Raw genomic sequence first — 23543 nt, 5'->3', positions numbered from 1 at the left:
ACTATCCATGGTACCTTGCGAGCAAAGTGTCGAACGCCTTGCGGTCATGGTGGAGAAGCGACCTGTGAAGAGCACCTCGGCCTCCTCGTACAGGTAGCAGGCACCGCCGAGGAGCACCGCCGAGGAGATGGGGATAGCAAGAGCTCGCAGTACCACTGAGGAGAGGAATAGAACTAGACCTCGTAGCCCTGCCCAGATGCAAATTTTGAATTGTGTTTCAATTTGTGTCCGTCGCTAATATGGATAGGTTAAGTATTGTATATGGAAGTCAATGGAAATTTTGAATTGTATTTGGTGGCTGATTGATGTTGTATATGGGAGGTATCAATTGCTGCTTTGTGACTAATTCATGTTTGATGGCTGATTGACGTTGTGTATGGGAGGTACACAACATCTTAATGTTTAATGTTTAACCAGATTGATTGGTTAGTTTACACCGGGTTGATTGGTCTGTTTTAAGAATGTGTGGCGCCAAAAAAATGGGTGGGAGAGGATCGATGCGGGGGGGGGGGGGGGGGGGGGGGGTATGAAGCGACCATACCACCTACCAACTCCCCAACTAGGAGTAGAGATGAGTGCATCAAGTTTGTCTTCCTAATGCAAAAGATCCTTTCATTTGCAACCTCAAAAGCTAGCTTCGATATAGAAAAGGCAGTCTTCATTTGTGCAAACATCTACGATTCTATCATTGTAGTGTTTCTGAAGCTCATAATTGTTGTGCTCTAATATGTGAAAAGTGAGAAGTGCCCTTCCAAATTATTACAAATCAAGGAAACAACTTTTTTTTTACAAAATTGTTCCTCTAGGTTCTCTCTACCCACATCATACCAATTTCCGGGCTTGAGTTTGATTGTCATACTGTTCCTATCACAGGCCAACACTTAAGGGTGTGTTTGGCAGAGTGTATGGAGGGTGCATAAGGTCAAGAGTTCCCTCCCCGGCCCATTTTTGGGTGTTTAGTAGCCTGCACGGGGCCTCCTCAGCATGCACGAACTCAGTCCAAATACCCTCTTAGCATGTACGAAGAGAGAACACCCCATCAACCGTTTGCTGGTCAGCATGCATAAGCAAAGCGAGTGACAATATGTTTCAGAAAATGTTCCAGATTTCTAAAAAATAATTTAATTTTCAGAAAATGTTGAGAATACCGAAAATTGTTCAAAATTTTGAAAAATGTCCAGATTTTTAAAGTTTGTTAAAACTTTAGGAAAATGTCCAAAATTTCAAAATTTATTAAGATTTTAAAAAATGTTCAGAATTTTAAATTTTGTTATTTAAAAAAATCATATTTATGTAAAAAATTAATTTTGAAAATGATTTCAGATTTTCAAATTTTGTTTATTTTTTAAAAAAATCAAACTTTCATTTTTTAAAAAAATTTAGAAAACTTCTGAATTTCAAAAAATGTCTAAATTTTCAAAAATGTTATTTTTCCCATGTTTCAAAAAAGTGTTCACATTTTTGAAATGTTTTGTTCACTTATTTAAAAATACTGGTGGCTACAATGCCGACCGACATGTCTAAACAAATGCAAGCTGCCAAACAGAGTCTCCGCACATACACAGCTACCAAACAACAGCAAATGCATGTACTCATCATGTTACACTGAGCATGTATCAGAGGAGAACAACCATGCTAGGTTGGGAATGCTACCAAACACACCCTTCATCATCTTCCTCATTCGAATCACCTTGATCTCTCTCATCAAATGATTGTATCGGCACTTCCTCAAAGATTACTAGAATTTGACCTTGTGGTTGTCCTCATTCTAGTTTTCTTCTTCCTTACTGGCCCCTCTTGGGCTACCTCCTCATGCTTCTCTTCCTCCCCTTCCTCTTCCTCTTCTTCATCTGGCTCATACAGTCCATTCACATTAGTGTCTCCTTCAAAATGAAAGACTGGTCCTCTGTCTCCCTCCACATCTCATCTAGCATAGCAATAATTTCTCATCTGCTTCCAAATTAGTACCATAATCAGTCAACGGGACCGGAAGTTTTCTTCTGACTGACTCCACCTTCTCAACCGCCTTTAGGGCTGGAATTCAAGCCGAGTCGAGCCAACTCGGCTCGACTCGCTAAAGCTCATTTCGTTAACGAGCTAACTCGACTCGACTCGTTACTATAACGAGCTCGAATCCAAGATTGGCTCGACTCATATAACTCGCGACCTGGCTCGTTTAGCTTGTTAAGCTTGTTAATGATATGAACACAAAAACTTACGAATATGATAAAAATGATTACTTGGGAATGTAAAATGTACATATTAAACATCTACAATGTTCACGAACAATTGTAGGCATGTACAAGTTTAACTTACAATTGTCATGTACATGACCATTGACCATAAACAATTGTACATGACCACAATGATCAGCAAATTAGTAACATATACATGACCAAACAATTGTAATTTCCTTGAACATCTAGGCATTGTGTTGTGCACCTGGGATGTACGGTGCTAGGCTGATCTTTTGTCCGGGGCCTAACGAGTTACACGAGTACTCGTGAGATCGGCTCGTTTAACTCGTTCTATATATGATCTTAAACTAAAGCTTGGCTTGACTCATTATTCTTCGAGTTCGAGTCGATTCGAGCCGAGTCACGAGCTACTCGTTTAGCTCGCGAGCTTCGAACTTTTTTTCCAGCCCTAACCGCCTTCTTATGATTCCTAAACCTTGAATTTTTTTCTCCCCTTTTGCTCCATAATTTCTTCCAATCCCTCTCGGTCCAGAATCACGGTCTGATGCATTGCCTTCTTCCATGGCCACATGGTCTTGCACTCTTGCAAGATGATGATCTTGCTCCGTGGCATGCTCAGCCTCCATAGCATGATTTGAGCTCTGTTGTGTGGAGTAGAACTATAGTACCTCTGACAGATGAACTTGTGATACTCATTGTGGATTTTTAGATGGTGATATGAACAACAGTTCATCATTATTGATCTCATACACAGCATGCTCTCCAAAATCACTAAGGCTCTATTTGTTTAGGCTTATACTTTACCTTTTGCAGCTTTTCAACTTTGGCTAAAAAAGCCTAAAACGATCCTATTTAGGGGCTTTCGGCTTTGGCTTTTGGCTTATACCATCATATAACAATATTGATTCATAAGCCAAAAGCCGAACCCAAATGACTGTCGGGTGGCTCTAATGGAAAAGCTACAAAAGTTGGAGCATAAGCCTAAACAAACAGGATCTAAGAGGAAGCTGCTGCTCACTAAGATAACCTTTATTTATATATGTAGGTCTTGGACCAGTGGCCCTAATGACTGTTGGGTCAACCATCTTCTTATCTTCATTGGCAATATCGTCAAGTATTTCATCCACCTTGTCATCATCACTAATTTCTTCCAACCATCCTACACCCACACCAGCAGGCCTCATAAAATACATGCAATCCCTCTAACTATATCCTTCAGTCCCTATGAGTGCTAACAAATTATGATATGTGATGTCTGGAATGAATTGCTCCTCTCAAGGTTATTTCTTTCATGAAAAAATAGTCTAACTTCCCGAACATCATCATCCAAACTAAAAATAAAGACAGAAAAACAAAAAGTTTAATAAACAGAACACTGCCTATACAAAATAGGGGGTATTCTCTAAATTGACACTCACTTCTTCTTTTTAACACAATACAAACACAGACGCTCATACATACGCACATACACTCACCTTTATGAACGCACGCATGCACGGTCTATCCATATGAGCACCTCCGAGAGACTGAGCTGACACATTATCTTGAGATTGACGAAGTCGCCACATACGTCTTCGTAGTTGATGGGAACGTCTCCTTCCACTGAATGCACATCGCTGGAAAGGCTGTAATAAATTTAGAAAAATGTGAGGACCAGTGTCAAGTCTAGGGCTTGAACTCTACTGGGCTGGGATACCAATGTCCTCATAACCATACAATCACATGTTGGTTAGTAATAATTCCCAATTCATTTACAAAAAAACCTGCAATATAACAATATACATTATTGTTTAATAATTCAAGTTAAATAAACAAAACATTGCCTTTAAAAAATGTGGTATTTTATCCGAATTAACAAATTCAATTCCTATTTATTAGTGAACAACCTTGCGTGTACAATATACATTACTGTTTAATAAACACGTGGCAATATACTTTACTATCCAATAACAATATAGGCTAATGTTTAACAAATAAAGTTAAACAAATACTAGAACACTACCTTTAAAATGACAGGAGATTTTATATAAATTAACAAATTCATGTTGGTTTATTTATGAACAACCTAGAGTGTACAATATACATTGCCTTTAAAAGAGTACAATATAACAATAACTTATTGTTTAATACATCAAGTTAAATAAAGAAAGAAGAATGCATAGAAAACATGGTATTTTCTGTAAATTAACAAATGTAATTCCTATTTATTTATGAACAATCTAGAGTGTTTAATTATGCAATTAACAAATACAAATCAACAAATTGCTTATCCCCCCCAAGCTTGCTAGAACCCTAATCCTAGAATCGCCAGCACGCACGTGAGCAAAGAAGGCCAGGGTTTCACATAGATACTTACTAGACGTCGCTGAATGCTGAGTCCCGCCGACGGCTTCTTGTCGGAGTTGTCTTGATAGCGCCGGCCTAAGTTGTCACGGTCACGTACTCCAGCGTCGGCAACTGCGTCATGGTGTGGGTCGGGTTCAAGCTCCCACAGAAGTCCTCTGGTGGCCTATGGTCTCCACCGCCACCGAAGCCTACCGCGCTGGAAAGAATGGAGACGCGGGAGAGAGGGGAAGGTGAAAAGAAAGGCGATGTCGTTCTTGCGTAGCGCCGTCTAACGCTGGCTAACATCATCGCTTGTGAAACAGTACGTCATGTCGGAACCAAAGTGGGACCCACCTGTCATAATCATCATGAAAAGGGCCAAAGCCATCGACTAGTATTATTATTATTATTTGCAAAAAATTACACCGAGAATATGTGGGTTTTGTATCAAAACTGCAAACTCATGTTTCCTACAAATCTAGCCCACATTGTGTCGGTTTTCTACAATCTCTCCCTGATAATAAAGCACAGATTGACTCTGTGGGTTCACCGTCACAATGCGCTTTCTTCCGGTGATTTTACACTTTTACATTGAATTTTAAAACTTATTCGAGGTGGTACTAAATTTCTAATGGTCCAAAAATCTATTTACGAACTTACACTTGGTCGCTGCATTGGGTCTCGGCGCGCCTGGGCCGCGGACCATCAGACCCGTCCGATCTGAGGAGGCAAAAATAGGAGCTGGCGTGGTGGATCAAACTCCCCACCTGAGGTACTAACACAAAGCCCAAATCCATCTGAGTTACATCATTGTTGTTTATAGAAAAGACTATTTCTTAACTTATTAAATAGTCCCACCTCGCTTGCTTATACTGCATCAGAACAACTTATATACGCTTATAATTTGATGTCAATTAGCCTCCTGAAGAATCAACGGACAGAAAGAAAAGTCATAAAAGAGGGAATCAATTTCGATATGGTCCAGGAAGGAAAGTTATAAAGAGGGCATAAATTCTCATATATGAGGAAAAAGGAAGGAAGGATATGAAAATATAATATGGGCCAATGGGAGAGACATGGAAACAAAAATCTTAGAATGTTGTAAAAGAGGGAATCAATTTCGATATGGTCCAGGAAGGAAAGTTATAAAGAGGGCATAAATTCTCATATATGAGGAAAAAGGAAGGAAGGATATGAAAATATAATATGGGCCAATGGGAGAGACATGGAAACAAAAATCTTAGAATGTTGTAAAAGAGGGAATCAATTTCGATATGGTCCAGGAAGGAAAGTTATAAAGAGGGCATAAATTCTCATATATGAGGAAAAAGGAAGGAAGGATATGAAAATATAATATGGGCCAATGGGAGAGACATGGAAACAAAAATCTTAGAATGTTGTCACACAAGGAAGGAGATGGAAATTAACATCTGAAGGACCAGTGAGGCGAGAAACGGACAGTCGGCTATACATGAATTGCGTTCCAGGTCGGCCAGCTGCGTGGCCGTGGCCATGGTGCCGCTGTAGCTCCGGCGACGCAAGGCAGGCAACAGGGGGCGGCGGCGGCTGCTGCTGATGAGCTCCGCGAGATCATACTGCCTGCGTCTAGGGACTGTCAAACATGCACAACAGCCGTGCATAGTTGGTAAACCTGCATGCAAATTCAAGAAAAAAAATCCAATACTACCGACTCATGTAAAACGTACAACGGCCATGCATTAATTGATAGACCTGCCTAGAAAAGCAAAGGTAAGAAAAATTCACTTTTCGCAAAAAAGGTAAGTAAAATTCTCATCGCGTAAAAAAGGTAGCTATTTTGATTTATATGTTTCTTATTATTATTTGCTCCAAGTCAACAATATGTTTCCTTTGCCGAGGTGACCGGTGGATCGGTGGTGCCCCAGTTGCATCAATGACATGCTTTACTATATACGCCAAATCAACGAGGAGGGCTTCACGATTTTAAGGTGCTCGACAAAGCATGTGCCGCCTAGCAGAAGTCGGCCATGCTAGACCTGCTGGCACGGTGGCACCCTTCACCATCGCACGAGGAAGAGGACCCATCGTTCAGTGTTTACTTTATAGCGACACACGAGCGTTATGCCATAGTATGATCACAAGCACATCACTTTAGATTGATCATGTTAGTCGTGAACGGATGGACAATATAAGCATCATTAGCGATGGTGACACGGAGGAGAAATGGTAACATAATAGAATAAGTTGCTAAGCGCATATGAGGATTTGTTTCTCCCGTCGATATATTCTTCCACTCTATATGTTACCAGTGCCGTTGGTGTGAAATACAGAGGAGGGATGGAGGGATGGAGAGTTGAAAGAGTACGACGACGGTGCATCTTGCTTAAACTGGGTGAAGGAGGGGCCACGTATTGTTCGCTTCACACGTCGGCTATGGAGAGAGAGGGAGAGAGAAGCATGTGACCATGTCCTTAGTCATTCCATACCCCACGTTCATGTGGCTACTCCCCTCTGTCGTACCATCTCTCCCCCGGCTTTGCATGCTTCAATACTGGTCCTCCTTGAGGCTGTGATGTTGGTGTCAAGGGAAGCATGGCTGCGTTGATGCAGTCGGTTTGCTCCTACTGTTGACGACAATGTTAACAAAAGAGCATCAATCATTGTAAACTCTTTATTTTCTAACCGGCCATCTTATCTTTGAAGTGGGCAAGTATAAAATATGAATTCATATTAAGACAATGAAGAATTTAACGGACTGAGAGATATAGCTCAATATTTCACCACGACAGATAAACTCCTCAATATTACATGAATTTTGAAATTTACTTTATTCCCGTTGCAACGCACGGGCTCCTTTGCTAGTTAACTCTAATAATCAGGAACGTGGATGAGGGCGAGCGTGAATAAACGTGAGCAGTAGGTGCATGTCCGGCGAGTTGTTCATCTTCATTTAGAAGTCGTAGTAGCAGCACGTCCTGGATGGGGGATGCTCATTGAATTGGAGTCATGCCATATGCCATCCTCCCACATGTAGATGCGCGTGACTTCCATAACTCCGCTGCCGCATCCATCCCCGGCCGCCGTCGTGTCACTTCACCAAGGGTACAAACGAGGAGCCAACAACCCAGCCATAGCCCATGCATCGCACCGAGTTGTTGGGGGAGGGACCCGAGGCCACGTGACCTGCCCGCCCGTCGTCGTTATGGGGCGACTGCTCCTGACGCGACGGACGTGCCCGGCTCGCTCGTCCACACCCATACGGACTTTGGAACAGTTGCCCGTACGCCGGCGCGCGCGCACGCCGCGCGGAGGCCGTCCATGGATGATGACGGGTCGAGGCGAGTTGGGTTATCGAGATCCGAAGTCGTTTCGATCGATGCATGGCAATGGCATGGGTGGTCCGTCCGGTCTCCGGCGCGGCCGGCGGGGCCCTGGGCTGGAGTAGGCGAGGTGTTGTCAAGCTCAGCTCAGCTCGCCGTGGTCCTCTGCCTCTGCTCCGTGGTGGCCGGGCAGTGGGGATATACGGTCCCGCCGGCGACGGATCGGGCCCTCCGCTCTGCCGATCCGGTCGCCTGCGTGCCGGCCTAGCCTTAGCCTAGCTCCTCCGCCCGTCGTCGGGACGGGACCCGCCTCATCAATAATCCATCGTCCCTCCCGAGCACGTCGGTATCGTGATCGATCGGGCAGGACGGAGGGAGCGAGGGGCGAACTGCTCGTCCGTCCGGTCTGCTCGAATTTAGTGCGTCACGTAACCATCGTGGGCGCTCGCGCAGGGTCCGACCGCCGTGCCTCACGCTGCCAATGCTCATCCCGTGCAGACGACACAGTGTATGCTTTGGGTCTTGGTCACGAGTTATGCAGCTGCCTCGTCACGATTTTATTGGAGGCCGTAGAATCTGTGGCACGGTATTGCTCCGTTTATGGGGAGCAATATTTGCACCTGTTCACGTTGCCAGGGGAGGGGATTGAACTGGACTGCAGGCAAGCTGCTCGCACCAAACAACTTCACTCTCCTGCTGAAACAAATATTGTCTTCCACACCAACCCGACACGATATATGAATGAAAAAAACACCGCCAGAGGGTAACTAAAACAGAAGCCAATTCGGATAAAATCAAAACAAAAAAAATCAATCACAAATAATCTAATAGATATAAAAAATTAATCCCACAAATGAAGAACGATGCGGTGAAGCGCATGTTAACCTCTAGTCATATCTAAGTGTAAGAGGGGGAGGGGGATGAGCGCAAAGTTTTGGCTACCGGACGCCCATGAAGCTTGCTGTTTTGGGAAACAGAAAATGCTGTTAATTTTTCTGAAAAGATTCAAATTTTTCCTGGAGGGATGCATGTAGAGATTCTTTACATATCTATAAAATTTCGTAAAATAACATGATGATTTGTAGGCTATGCAAAACAGACAAAGTTCTGGCACACAAACAATAAAAAGGCAGGCCCGTTTTTATACACATATTTTTCATTCTTTTTGTACACCACTGTACGAAAATGTACTCACATACAAATTACTGGAAATTTATAAAAAAATAATACTAGGAATTCTTATTAATACAAGTGCACATTTTTATTTCGGAATTTTGGGGAGGTGTCTAAAAGGAAGTATTTGATTTCTTTTTTTACAAAAAAAGGGAATGTGTGCCCGTCCGTCCTCGAAACGCATTATCGGGGAACCCTAGGTTTAGATAAGCCAAGGCCACTTACAGGCCCGTGCGCCAAAATTAACAAGAGGGACATTCTTGCAGAAACTGGTTGCAGTTTACTCTTGCAAAGTAGTTGGAGAAGAGCTACCAAAAAAAAGTAGTTGGAGAGGATTGTCTAAAAAAAAGAGTAGTGGGAGAGGGATAGTATCAGATTTTTAGTGATCGGTTGTCCATACTGACAGGCCCACTAACTCCTTTGGTCATCAATTTAGGCAATTGCTTGAGGTTTTGGAGGCATTGAGAATTAGGCAGCGTCTCGTTAGAGAATTGGATTATCTCTCCAGAAGGCATTGTGATATCAGATAGTCTTTTTTCTGAATTCCATTTGAACCTCACTACATTGATACAGCCAGTCTGCTCCTAATAATCGAAGGAAGTATCCTAGAAGTGCGTTGTAAAGGCAGTGCTTTGAAGGCTGGAACGACATACTTGCAGTTCAGACAGTTGCCGTTGCGCCAAAGCATGTTGCCATTTTGCTACTCTGACTTTGACTAGTTTGCAGTTACTAGTTAACCGACAGGTTGCTCAAAAAGCAGACTCAGAATACAGGAATGTGTCACGGCTGCTAGTATCTACTAGTGTGGTGACTTTGAGGTTTCCCAATTGGACTCTCGAGGTAAAACTGTGCTTGGCCATATTGAGTCCTTCTGCAGCATGCATATAAGTGTAACTGTAGTTGCTTCTCTGCATCGCATTTTCCTGATATTGCTCAAACTGTCTATCAGTACAGTACAAGCACAACTTCAGGGATGCCATTTTCATCTTCTCCAATGACTAATGCATGGATATGATTTTTGAATTCGCTGACTTGTTCACACATGCTTTTTAGTTTGGCATTCTAAAACTGTTTGTTATTCAGCTGAGTTGTAACTGCAGATTAAACAAGTTCAACAGGTGGTGGCATCTGTCTCTTTATAGGATACAGTACAAGATTGCTCAAGCCTTCTTGCCATCCACATTGCTTCATGTATGTCTCTGGGCTTATGACACTGCAGATGATTCTGGGTATATATTCATTCAAGCCAACTACAAAACTTGCCTGGCTGCGAGTTGTGGTCGAGAGGCTTTTGTTGCAGATTTGATGTACCGTCCAGATTCAAGCAATGACTTACTTGCCATGAAGTGTACATATTCAAGGCAATCAATTATATAGCATAAAGCAAAAAAAAAAGGTAAAGAAAGGAGAAGGTAAAGCTTCAGGCAGCGACAGTGACTACCGGAGAAATATAATATACTCCTTTGGATGGCTGATGGACGCTCAGGATTCGCCGACACACCGCTTCTACCTTGCACCGTAATTGAAGACTGAATGTTAACTGAAGAAGTTGTTTCACAAATATAGTTGGACCAGGCTGTTGATCCTGGCCGTGCGACGGGCGCACCGCCGCCAACGGAGGTCTGACGAGGAGAATACCTCCCTGCCAAAACCGATCCGCGAGCTGCTCGGCACGAGATGTCCCCCAAACGACGGCGTGGGTTTGCGAAGGTCCAAGATCGTGCCTCTTGCACTCCTTTTTTTTTTTTACTCTTGCTTCTGGATCTAATCCACCCATCCCGTTTCTGTTTTCTTCGGATGGGAATCCAGCGACCCGTAATTTACATGTTATTCATCAGTGGATCGCCCACGCACTAATTAGCTTTGCTTCCCGGCACAACGCAAGATGGGTCCACACAATACGACTTCACTTCAGAATATGAATGTAAGAGAATCACTAGAGGTATGAACATGCAGGAAGCCGTAGTAGGCTGCCAGCGTTGATCTTCCATAGATAAAACTGACCATCTATAGTCACCGGCACAAAACAGATGTTTTACACTAGGACACATATTCGTCTACACAAGTAGATTGATAAACTAGCAGCACAGACACTTCAGAGTTCAGACAATCATTGAACCCTTCAGCGGCACTCAAAATTCCACAGTTGCGTGATTCAGACTTCAGGAGGAGGAAGTACATAGGATATACAGGGTACTTAAAATCATATCAATAAACATAAGCAGTCAGTACTCCGTAATTGTATGCCATGGAGAATGGTGTGCCTCAAGGCACTTCCATTTTAGTTCACAAAAATGGCCAACGAAATTAGTTTTTAGGATGTCGGCTTTTAACTTTATTTTCCACAAGAGGATTTTGATCCATGATTTGATAAAACGAAACCATGAACCTGTTGCAGCATATCCAGTTTTCCTGCCTTAACTCTGTTTTATGTTTCCAGCGATATGTGGCTGGTTCGATTTCAGCCCATAACAAGTGATCTACCAAAACGAACATTGCACACAGATACAACAGTGCTTCCATACTTTGCATTGGTCAAGAATTGTACTCCTCCAAATAACCAGATACACATTGTGACGACTATTTGATGCGATTTGACCTATGATTAAAGACCAGTGTTTTTAACGCGGTATTTTTTTTTTACAGATAACATCATGGTCAGATTGTACATGCGTGTATGTAAGCTCTGCTTTGTACTATATTTCTTGAAAAAGAAAATTGGTACTTGGTACTCCCTCCGATCAACTAAAACCACGACACTTATTTTGGATCAGAGGGAGTAACTTTGTAGTTGAGTACCTATAAGATTGTGATTGCAAATTACAGAGGTCTCCACAGCAACTCACTATTCGGCATATGTTGATAGCAAACTACTGAGATCTTATAGGTACCAATCTTCTTGCTTGTCATCCTCGTTTGCCCAATATTCTTGCTCGTCATCCTCATTTTCTGAATCTTCTTGCCCAAAACGATAGAGATGTTCAGAGTCTGAGTCCGACATCTGTGAGTTCAGTGAGAATAGTATTTTCAGTTATTCATGGTATGATGAAATAGGTATAAAAAACTATATGGCTCATATTACAGAATACTACTAAATTTCATTGCATCAGTAATTAGTGCATCCAAAAGTTTAAGCTATCGAAAGCAAGTAATACTAACACCATGTCTCAACACAAAGTTCTAATAATTGCATAGCTTGATTATGCCAGAAATTGTATACCTAATCAGTCTATTCCTTATATTGCTTTTGAGATGAAAAGTAAGGGAGTTGGGACATGTTCGATTGAAGGTTAAGAATGCCGAATGCCGAAGTATGCCTGTGTTTTTTTAGCTAAGCTGCCTTACGTCTGCAAAAATGGAGCTAGGACTTGGCTAAACTTGCCACAATTCCATGCATGGGCCATAGACAACATGGGACCTAGCTGAGAAATGTTGGGCGCATTAGAGGAGGCTCGCAATTGAGGTAGATGGAGGGGGGTGCCAATTGCCAAGTGGGGCCATGTTGTGGCCTGTTTTTGAAGGTCAAGCCACATGTCAATATGAAGATCAGGAAGTATATATAGAGTAGATTAGCAAACTTGGATACTGACATAAAATTCTAGATAAATTCGTCGAGGGATCGAGGCATGAAGGATTTGAGTTTAGGGGCCGAGATAGCAGAGTTGTTTTGGTTTCCTGGATTAGGACAAGGTGAGGTGAAAGGGTGAACATCAGGAACATTTTGCATTGTCTATTCAAGGTCCGGTACATTCCACGAGCAAAATCTAAATCACCGGTAATCATGGTAAAAGTAAGAACACCAAAAGATAAGCAAACAGACCGTTGCCAAGGACAAGTTCAACGGACATGACGCGTGCTAAGGGCAACTCCAAGGCACGACCCCAAATCATCCGCTCGCGTCCATTTGGGGGTAAACAGACACAAACCACGGCCCAACGCGTGGGAGCAAACAAACAAATGTCCGTTTTCGGTCCGCTTTCGACGCATTCCCGGCCCAAGTATGGGCCGCGTTCGCGGCCGAACGGACACACGCGGACAGGCGCGATGCGTGCCCTTGTCTGCCCATGGCCCGCCCGTCGGTGACACAGCCCCTTTTCTTCCTCCCCTTTCCTCGCTCCTCCCTCGGCCCCTCGTCATTACCGCCGCCACGCCTGCCGTCCACCTTGCTTTGCCCGTCGGTGGAACAACCCCTTTTCTTCCTCCCCTGTCGTCGCTCTGCCCTCCGCCCACGATCGTCCACCTTGCTGCCTACCAACGGGCTCGACGTGCCCTTTCCGGCCGCATCTCCACCACGACCGCAAGGTGTTCGATGCTTTGCTCGCAAGGTACCATGGAAAGCTGAGATGAGTACTTTCACAACTTCATTTGTTCATCGGATGATTCGTCCTCGGACGATGAGGACATAGTGGTGGCAGCATTGGTCGTCCATGACCACATCAGTACGACGCGGCCTCGGTTTAGGGGATCAATCCCCGACCATGCTCCGGCCTTGAACCACAATAGGGAGAAAGGGCACGACCTCCTCTATTCCGATTACTTTGAGAGAATCGCACTCTACAAACTGCATCAATTTCGTCGCCGCTTCTGAATGAGAAGGCATGTGTTCAATCGTATTCGAGAAGAAGTGGTTGCATATGACCCATACTTTGAATGCAAAGAGAATGCCCTTGGCAAGCTTGGCTTCTCTTCTTACCAGAAATGTATTGCGGCTATTCGCATGCTTGCATATGGAATTCCTGGTGACCTTGTGGATGAGTATGTTCATATGAGTGAGTCCACGTGTCTCTAATCAATGTACAGTTTCTGCAAGGCCACGGTGGCTCTGTTTGGTCTTGAATACCTGAGATAACCAAATGCCGTTGATACAGAGAGGTTGTTGACGATTAATGCCGAGAGGGGCTTTCCGGGCATGCTTGGTAGTATCGATTGTATGCACTGGAAGTGGAAGAACTGTCCATTTGCTTTGCAGGGGCAGTGCAAGGGACATGTAAAAGGTGCCACTGTCATACTTGAAGCTGTGGTTCACAAGATCTGTGGATATGACATTCTTTCTTCGGCATGGCTAGTTATCACAATGATATTAGCGTTCTTCAGCATTCTCCAGTGTTTGCAAGGCTTGCAGAAGGCAACTGCCCGGAGGTCAACTTTGAGATCAATGGCCACCATTACAATAATGGATATTACCTAGCTAATGGTATCTATCCCCTGTGGTCCACTCTTGTGAAGACCATACCCAATCCGCAAGGAGAGAAGAGACAGAGGTTTGCCCAAATGCAGGAGAGTGTTAGGAAAGATGTGGAGCATGCATTTGGTGTGCTTCAGTCTCGATGGGGTATTGTTCGAAACCCTGCATTGACATGGAGCACTCAGAAGCTTTGAGAGGTGATGACTGCTTGTGTGATCATGCACAACATGATCATCGAGGATGAGTATGATGGCAGCATCTACAACCAAGGGTTTGATTTCCAGGGTGAGAATGTTGAGCCTGAGAACCCACCTCCTGCAACCTTTGAACAATTTGTCCAATTTCATCGTGAGATGCGTGATCGAAACACTCATACGCAGCTGCAAGATGACTTGGTTGAGCACATGTGGGATCACATTGGCAATCAGTAGATCTATCGGTTTAATCTCTTTTCGTGTGCACAAAATTTGAGTGGTTTTGTAAGACTATTTGATATTTTTAATATTTTAATTGGATTGTAATAAAAGACTATTTTGAACATGTTGTTATATGTTTGATTTAATCAATTTTTTCTATGCTTGATTTTATTGTACTTGGCCTCCGGTGGACGAGATGGGGCACAAGATGTGGCCGCGCGTTCGGTGCCCGGCCGACGCAAACACAAATCTGGGCAGACACGACCACATTGCCACCCCCAAACGGATGAAATTCGGACAAAACGAACGTCCGTTTGGGGTAAGCGTTGGAGTTGCCCTAACACCGGTATAGCACTGGTACAGACCATGCATGCAAAACTCAATACAACACTTGCTACTAGAACGAGACGAAAAAAGGTTTCCTCCACTTTATATATAAAGCAACCATCACCGAGCAATCCAATACAAGCTCACGCCACCACAACACAACACACACCCAAGGCTGGATACAAAGACATTGAAACAGCAACACCACCCCAAACAACTCCAAGCAAACATCAGCTGCACAAGAAGCATCACTATGAAGTCGCCGAGGCCCTTAACTGTGGACAAGCCACCGCAATGAGAGAGTCTGAGCATGACAAACCATGGGCTCCAAGGCGGCGCCTTCAAAAAGGGAAGTACACCAAAATGCCGCCATCGCCCAATCCAAAGATCAGGGTTTCCTTTAGCACCACGACGAACAATGAGTAACCGCGACAACACCTTCAAGAAGGGGACGGCGCCAGAATGCCGCCGCCGGCGGCTAGACAAGTCAGAATGGGTTTTCACCCCGTCTATACTCATCATCAATAAAATGTGGTACGGTTTACCTCACCACCACCACCGAACGGCATACCCCCTGCATGGCCATGGTCACCGAAAAACGCTTGAGTCGCATGCTCCGTCCATGAGCACGCCAGCTCCTACCACTAGGACCGCCGCCCCGGCATACGAGACCTCTCGGCCATTGATACACCATACAGACGCGCCCGACCAGAAAAGGGCAGAAGACCCCCCCCCCTCCACCCCAAAGTGAACATCTTGGCAAGACAGGTGGCCGCGCCGGCTAGATCTATGTGAGGGGAGCTCCGGCAGCCCAAGTTGTAGCCGTCGGACACACCGCACGGCGCCATCGCGGACAAGGGACAGCCCTGCCTCTCTCCACGAAGACCCCCTTCCTTCTTCGGCCATCCCCTACTCGACATGAGCAAAGCCCCAAAATCTGCACCAAGAAACTGCCCCTGCCTGCCGAGGCCCGTACCTATATCAGCAGAGGAGGGAGAGCGCCAGCACGGACGTGATGCGCTCTAGGGCAGCCCTCTCTTTCTCCATAGCAAGTTCCCTCCAGACCTCCTTAGCGTTTTTGCACTTGATGAATAGGTGCGCTCCATCCTCATCGGCCTTGCCACAGAACAGACATTTGGTGTCCTCAATGGGGATGCCTCGCCGGGCCAGGTTCGTGCGGAGCGCAAGAGATTCATGCTTGATTTTCTGTGGGGTCTTGATGAAAAAAAGCGACTACTAGTGCTAACCTTTTGGTGGATGTGGTGGTCGAACAGAAACATAATGAGAGAAGGGGACATGCCTACCTCGGCTGAAGAAGTGGCTCGACGATCAAGAAGCAGCGTCCTTGAGTTCATGCAGATTTTCGGGAAGCCAGAAGCCAAACCATCGCCGGACAAATGGCACCCCCCCCCCCAAAGATTCGGTATACAAAGTTAACGTCGACGGGTCGTTTGTTCCTGGCCAGCAACATGCAGGATGGGGAGTTGCTATCAGATCGAAGGATGGTCACTTACTCTGTGCACGGGCAAGTCGAGGCGAGAATATCAGCGATGCTTTCTCGGCAGAAGCCATGGCGATGTCACAAGCGATCAACACTGTTGCAGATATGGGTATGACCCGAGTGGAGTTTGAAACGGATTCACAGCTCCTGGCGGATGCTCTTGACCCGGGGAAGGTGGATTCCTCGGCATACGCTGCGGTGATCGAGGACATGAAATATCAACTGAAAATTTGGTTCCCTGAGTTCTCCATTTCGGTTTGTAGGAGAAGTGCAAATACAGTAGCTCATGAATTGGCCAACCTTGGCCGCATGTATGATCAAAACCACTGTATGCATGCAGTGGGAGTCCGATATACGCACCCATGTGGGTGACCGTGTTTTGGGTGATTTGCCCAACAACAGTTAAGTAATAAAGCCAAGTTGCTTTAAAAAAAAGAAGAAGAGGGAGAGCGCCCACCCTACCCGGCCGCAGACGAACCGACGTCGGAACACGTCCCGCCGCCGCAACCAGACTCAGGCTGGCCACCATGGCTGCAGCCACGCCACTGCAAACCACCACCACGTATGCAGCTTCCCTGCTGGACCACTGCCACCACCCTACATCGCCCGCAACCACCCGAGGCCAAACCTGAAGGGATCTGGCAGAAGATGCCTGAGCACGCCACCGCCCGATCTGAGTCTTCGGCAGTCGCTGCACCACCAACGCTTCCCAGGAAGCCAACGCGACACCACTAGGCACTCTTGTCGCCGCCGTGAAGATGTGCCGCTGGACCCCGCCATAGCCTAGCGCCCCCACTCGACCGGCCGCCCCGCGCCAGCCGTGGGACACGAGCGGAGAGGGGAAGGGAAAGCCCCGCCGCCGCCCCTGCCAGCCGGGCTTCGCCCGGCAGCGACTCTGGGTGGCCCAGAGGGGATGGCTGAGGGAGGGGGTGTGGCGGCGGACTAAGGGTTCCCGGGAGCTCGTGGGAGGGAGGGGAAAACAGAAAAATGACTTGCCACTAGAACAACGCCGATCTCCAATCAGGCAGAAGTTGTGCATGGATCGCTTGAGCGCCCCTTATGCGGGCAGTGCTGGTCATGGGCCATGCTTTTCTGTTCTTTCTTTTCGGCTTCGTTCATTTTGTTTTTCCTTTGGTTCTTTCTTTTTGTTTAATTTTTCTTCTCTTTCTTATTTTCTTTTATTTTTTATTTTTCAATATTCAAAATATGTTCATGATTTTTTGAATTCATGAACATTTTATGAATTTCTTGATATTTTTTCAAATCCGTGAACATATTTCAAATTCATGAACATCTTTTGAATTAGGGATTATTTATTGATTTCATGAACATTTTTTAAATTTTTTCAAAATCATGAAGATCTTTAGAATTCGTGAACATTTTTGGATTTTGTGAACATTATTCAAATTCATGATTTTTTTTTGTTTCACGAACATTTTAACAAATCTGTGGACATTTTTTCACAAATAATTCACTAACATTTTTAGATTAGTAGCAAGAACATGTGCAAATGAAACAATGATTATTAGATTAGAAGTGCAAATGAAACCATAATTCCTAGATTAAAAGTTACTGGGCTTTTGGAGTTTCATACCTCTAGTTCTTCTCGGTCCTCTCTATGTCTTGACCATCTTTCACTTAATTCTCTCCATAGGCTATCCATACATGATTCCTGTGCATACTACAACTTACATGATTAGGCCATTGCGGAAAGTAAACTGAGAGACTATGTGTTAACGAGGTTCATGGATCAGCCCCTACATCACTAGAGCATGACTACGTGCTCCTCTTTCATGAACTAACAACATAGTATAATCAACTACAAGTCCGTCGAGGTCATCAGACGCATCAAGACCATCACACCAGGGCTAGTCCGGTCACCCTCGTGATCTTATGTCTAGCCTACCAGCTTTGTCAAGTCTATTTTGGCTACCATGTGATGCCTTTATATAACAGAACCGAGTTACATATGTTCGACCCAAAAGGCTACCCCCACACACCCCGCGCCTGCCCGCTTACACCAATTCCAACTATGGCCCTATACACATTTGACACCGATTTTTTTTTGAGAGACAAGGCTTTATGCCCAGGTCTATTGCTAATCTGGAAGTTCAGTACTGTGGTACAGTAATCAGGGGGTTTGGCAGCAATTCTAACATCCTGTCTTTAAGAGTTAGTAAAGCAGAAGTCATATAAAGTGACTGAGTACGTGAATGACATATGGACATACACGAAAGTGAAACATATGTGCACGCTTTGAATGCCCAGGTCTTCAAGATCATTGCAATAACATGTGCAAATGAAACTATAAGTGATTACCTGTAATTACAAAGATGTAATAAAAGGGCTTTTTGTAGTTGTGTACCTCTAATTCTTCTTGTCCTTCTTCTTGCGCTAATAATTCTTCTTGTCCTTCTTCATTTGGTTCTTCCTCTGGCTCTAATATTACTTTACGGATGTGAGAAACCTTACATGCATCCTCCCTTCGGGACCTATGGACCAGACTTGAACATCCAGAAATGTACAATTCCTCCAGGGCAGTAAGGTTTCTTATGCTTTCAGGCAAAAATGTGATGTTGGAACAGTCTCTGATGTGAAGTTCTCGCAGGGAACTGAACTGTCCTAGCCATTCCGGCAACCTATATAGTCCTTCGCACTCGAGAAGCATTAGTACTCTCAGAGCAGTGAGATTTCCCATACTTGCAGGCAATATTCTTAAATTGCGACAATCTTTTATGCCCAAGACTTGTAGAGAAGGGAGATATCCCAACCAATCCGGCAGCATCTCAAGGTCCTCCAACGACATCAAACTTAGTTTTTTGAGAGAGGTGAAGCAGCTAATGGCCTCTGGCAAGGCCCTCAAGCCGCGGCAGGAGGTCAATGAGAATTCTTCGAGAGCGGGGAATTGCTGTAGTATGCACCACTCGGAAGAACGAAAGATGCAATTTTTTATACCCATGCGACAAGGAAGAGTGGAAGACGAGAGTTCCCAAAATCCAAGTCTTGGTCCTGCCAAAGCCTCGTTGCTATTGTCCAAGATCCAAAACATACTTCTGGGGGGATATGGTAGGAACTTCAACTTTGGGCAGTCCTTCAACTCTAGATTATGCAAATTAGGGATTAAAAATTCTCCATCTTCTTCGCCTGTCTGTGTTGTCCACCATTCCACCAAATTGTCCATCGACTTCAACTGTAGCAATCTTAATTTCGTACAAGTTCCACCCTCTCCATAGAATTCCTTGCCAATTTTCGTGACGTTGGGAATTTTCTGCAGATATAGACTTCTTAAATTTGGTAGCTGCCCAAATGGAGGAAGATTATCACATGCACCTAAATCAAAAAGACTCAGATAGGTAACAGAAGGGAGGTGGGAGGATATGTGCGACATCCAGTTAGGGAAACCCTTGCTCATATACCCTTGTATCATAAACTGTTCAAGATTTCGAGCTGGTATGAGCCTCTCCAAAATAGATTCAGCCGAGGATGCATCAGCATTCATATTCTTCTGATTCCAATGGAGAGCTAGCTGTCTAAGACATGATTTATCACGCAGCTTGATTGTCTCTGCATCTTCCGGTCTCTTGACACGCTGAAGCGATCGAATTAACAGCTCAGGGCAATTCACATGTCCAAGCTCAACAATACTGTTGTATCTTCCTGTGTTGCGTACTCTGTGTACTGTGCGGCCTGGTAAATTTAGACTCTTCTTAATTTCCTGGGCTTCTCCAAATACCCTAGGATGTCCTGACGTGACCACAAATTGGGTGAGACTAGCCATTTTACTGATGCTATCTGGCAAGTGACCGAGAGCACCAGCAGAAATGTCCAATATTTGGAGATTAAGATCACCTAGTGACAAGGGGAGCTCTAGCATCCCTAAGCAATATGACAAATTGAGACACTTCAGATTAGTCATCTTGCAGACTGACTCAGGCAACCGTGCTAGCCTGGGACAACTTGTTACGTTCAAAGATTCAAGTTCTGAAAGGTCGCCAAAACACTCAGGGACTACTATAAGGGCACGGCAATCTGAAAGGTTTAGGTCTTTCAAATGCTTCAGTTGGCAAAATGATTCTGGTAGAACTGAAATCTTGTAGCAATCAGAAAGGTTCAAGAACCTAAGATTTTCAAGATTGCCGAAATCTTGTGGTAGATTTTTTATCTCATGACAACCTAATAGGTTTAAATGTTCTAAACACTCCAGGCTAAAATTGTCAGGAAGTTCGGTTAGCTTGGAACAACTAGACATGTTTAGGAACATGAGTTTGTTAAGAAGATGAAAATTGTCAGGGAGCTTACTGAGGCTCGCATTGCCAGCTAGGTCCAAATAGCAGAGTTTGTTGAGGCTACAGATACTGTCAGGCAAGGTTGCAAGTGAGCAATTGGACAGAATTAGAGTTTCCATATTTTGAAGTGAATGGAAAGACTCAGGAAGTGATGTGATTGGCAGGCTAGAGGCATCAAGGTACCTAAGTAGCTTCAACTGAAGCACGGAACATGGCAAAAGTATGTTGCTTGGAGTAGATTGCCCCACAACTAAACATCCACTTATGTCCAAGACCCGTATGTACTTGGTTCTGGAAAATGCCTTCTGGGGAAGCTGCTGTTTCTCTGAATGTCTTACATGGAAGGATCTGATGTTGCCTGGCAGATAATTGAAAACCTTATACTGATTCTGGTAGTTGATCAACTGTGCATGTCGGCAATAACGACGTTTTGCTTTCTTCCTAGTCCTCGGATCAGTAGCATTTAGAACAATAGATTCATGACCCAAAATTATCGTTGCAAGATCGTGCACCAAATCATGCATTGTGAGCTCTCGAGGAGCATTGGCATGCACTGGACTTGACCTAATCTGCAGAGGGAAGTAAAATCAAATTAGTCTTGTAGAATAAACTGTAACAGTTTGACTAATTCACATCTAGATGTTTTTTAAGGATGTCACATCTAAGCTTCCATAAATACATAATGCAGCAACAAGAAACAAAAAAAACAAAGACAAAAAAAATAGACCACAAACAAAGTGAATATCAGTTTAGATGTGACATAACTATGTCACATCTAGATGTGTCATAGACAGACCCAAAATGTAAACCCGACATGGTTATGCTTAGTTACCAAGTGAAGAATCTTTCTATGATTAACATTAATAACTTATAAATTAGTGGCCGCAGATAGTAACTAAACGCCCCCGCAAAAAAAAGATAGTGACTAACGGAATGCACAAAATCTATGAGGCTCATCTAACACCCATAATTGATAATTAATTCTTCTAATGGTCAATTAGACTTCTAATACCTTCCTCCCCATCCAACTCGCCCTAATGGTTGACTAGTCAAGGTGAATCTGGATATTTAAAGTATGTTTATCTGTTGGCTGGTGGGCGTCATAACATAGGAACACTAAATGTAACATCCCAAATTTTCAATTTGGAATGTTATACATTAGAGCATCATGCATATCATATTTTATTTTGCATTTTGGTTGATCCTAGAAATTCTATGCAACTCAATGACCCACGGAGAGAGTTGAGGATATTGTTATTTTCATATTTAAGTTTTCTCAAATTTTGAGAATAGGATCATTTGATTTTATTTATTTTATCATCAATTATTTCTATTACAAAAATATGAGAGAGGGAATAAAATGACTTTCCCAAAATAAAGAAATATTGAGGATTTAATAATAAAATCAAATAAGATTTTATTTCGGAGTTTTTCGGTGTTTTATTTGAATTTAGGAAAAAAGTGCGTTTTTCAAAATTGCATTTAGGGCCCAAATAAATGTTCATCTTGTGCGTCTTGATTTTAGAAGCCCGTTAAAATTTATTTCGGAATTTTTGGAGTCAATTTAGTATTTCATTTTATTTTTCTTCCAAGCGGAATAATTAAAAAAACGAACCGACTTAACGGGCCGTGTCTGACCTGGACACCGACCCGGGAGGCCTTTATAAGCCGAGGCCCGGCCCCGGGGGAAACCCTAAAGCGCCCTAAGCCGCCGCCGCCCTAAGAAGCCGCCGCCGACGTCCGCCGCCGCCGCCGCCGGATCTCGCCGCCGAGGTTCGTCGCGCCTCGTTTTCCGTGCCGAAAAAAAGAGAAAAATTCGGCGTTCGCCTTTTTTTTTCTTGGATTAAATCCGCGATTTTTCTGATCGCGATTCCTGATCCGATTTTTGTTTTAGTTTAACTTTTCGCTCGTTTATCGGAATCAGGCGATTCAAGTGCCTAGGGATTCGTCTCGAAACCCTCTATCCGTTTAACCAACTTAAACAAGTTTTTTCTACTGTAAAATTTGCCCTAGATCCAGATTACTAGAACGAAGTTGTTTTCTTTCGTCGTTTAATTTTTGTTGCTTCGTTCGATTTGATTCTTTTTGCCAACCGGAGTTCTTAAGTTGAACCTTCTGGTTAGATCTCTTATTTGAGTTTTATGTAACACCCCGGATATTACTTTCCCAATTTGTACTCCAACTCTTGCCGTTTCCGGTGTTAAGTTATTTTATTTTCTTGGGTTCGGGTTTTTGTCTCCGTGTGTTGTTGTCGTTGTCATGCATCTCATATCATGTCATCATGTGCATTGCATTTGCATACGTGTTCATCTCATGCAACCGAGCATTTTCCCCGTTGTCCGTTTTGCATTCCGGCGCTTCGTTCTCCTCCGGTGGTCATTTCTAGCTTTCTTTTGTGTGTGGGGATTAAACATTTACGGATTGGACCGAGACTTGCCAAGCGGCCTTGGTTTACTACCGGTAGACCGCCTGTCAAGTTTCGTATCATTTGGACTTCGTTTGATACTCCAACGGTTAACCGAGGGACCGAAAAGGCCTCGTGTGTGTTGCAGCCCAACACCCCTCCAATTTGGCCCAAAACCCACCTAAACCTGCTCCATCATCTAGAGCGTTCGATCACGATCGTGTGGCCGAAAACCGCACCTCATTTGGACTCTCCTAGCTCCCTCTATGCCTATATAAAGACCCCTCCGTTTTCTTCTTCTTCTTCACCCCGAAACCCTAGATCCGCCACCTCGCGCGCGCCGGAAAAAATTCGCCACTGACGGACGTGTCCGCCCACTCCCTCCGCCGCCACGTGGCACGCCATCATTGGCCCCGCGCCTCAGCCGCC

At 44.2% G+C, this 23543-nt stretch overlaps 1 protein-coding gene across 1 annotated transcript; it reads right to left on the bottom strand.

Annotated features, from left to right (window-relative positions):
• Positions 1 to 11611: 11611 nt before the first annotated feature.
• LOC125514121 (disease resistance protein RPV1-like) lies at positions 11612 to 21282 on the bottom strand. The gene is made up of 3 exons (XM_048679381.1): positions 18790 to 21282; positions 18019 to 18096; positions 11612 to 11996 (listed from the first exon to the last, which is right to left on the bottom strand). Exons 1-3 carry the CDS (start codon positions 21232 to 21234, stop codon positions 11877 to 11879), a joined length of 2643 nt encoding a protein of 880 aa, XP_048535338.1. The 5' UTR covers positions 21235 to 21282; the 3' UTR covers positions 11612 to 11876.
• Positions 21283 to 23543: the final 2261 nt, after the last annotated feature.

Source organism: Triticum urartu, chromosome 6, assembly GCF_003073215.2.
Source record: "Triticum urartu cultivar G1812 chromosome 6, Tu2.1, whole genome shotgun sequence".
Taxonomy (NCBI): domain Eukaryota; kingdom Viridiplantae; phylum Streptophyta; class Magnoliopsida; order Poales; family Poaceae; genus Triticum; species Triticum urartu.
This window is presented reverse-complemented; position numbering and strand designations above follow the sequence as displayed.

What these genes read in the sequence shown, in the direction of transcription:
- LOC125514121 (XM_048679381.1), bottom strand. Translation starts at nt 21,234, where the DNA reads ATGCATGATTTGGTGCACGATCTTGCAACGATAATTTTGGGTCATGAA. An exon ending in AAGGACAAGAAGAATTAGAG is followed by an intron (nt 18,097 to 18,789) that starts GTACACAACTAC and finishes TAGTATGCACAG; the next exon opens with GAATCATGTATGGATAGCCT. An exon ending in AGGACCGAGAAGAACTAGAG is followed by an intron (nt 11,997 to 18,018) that starts GTATGAAACTCC and finishes CTGAACTCACAG; the next exon opens with ATGTCGGACTCAGACTCTGA.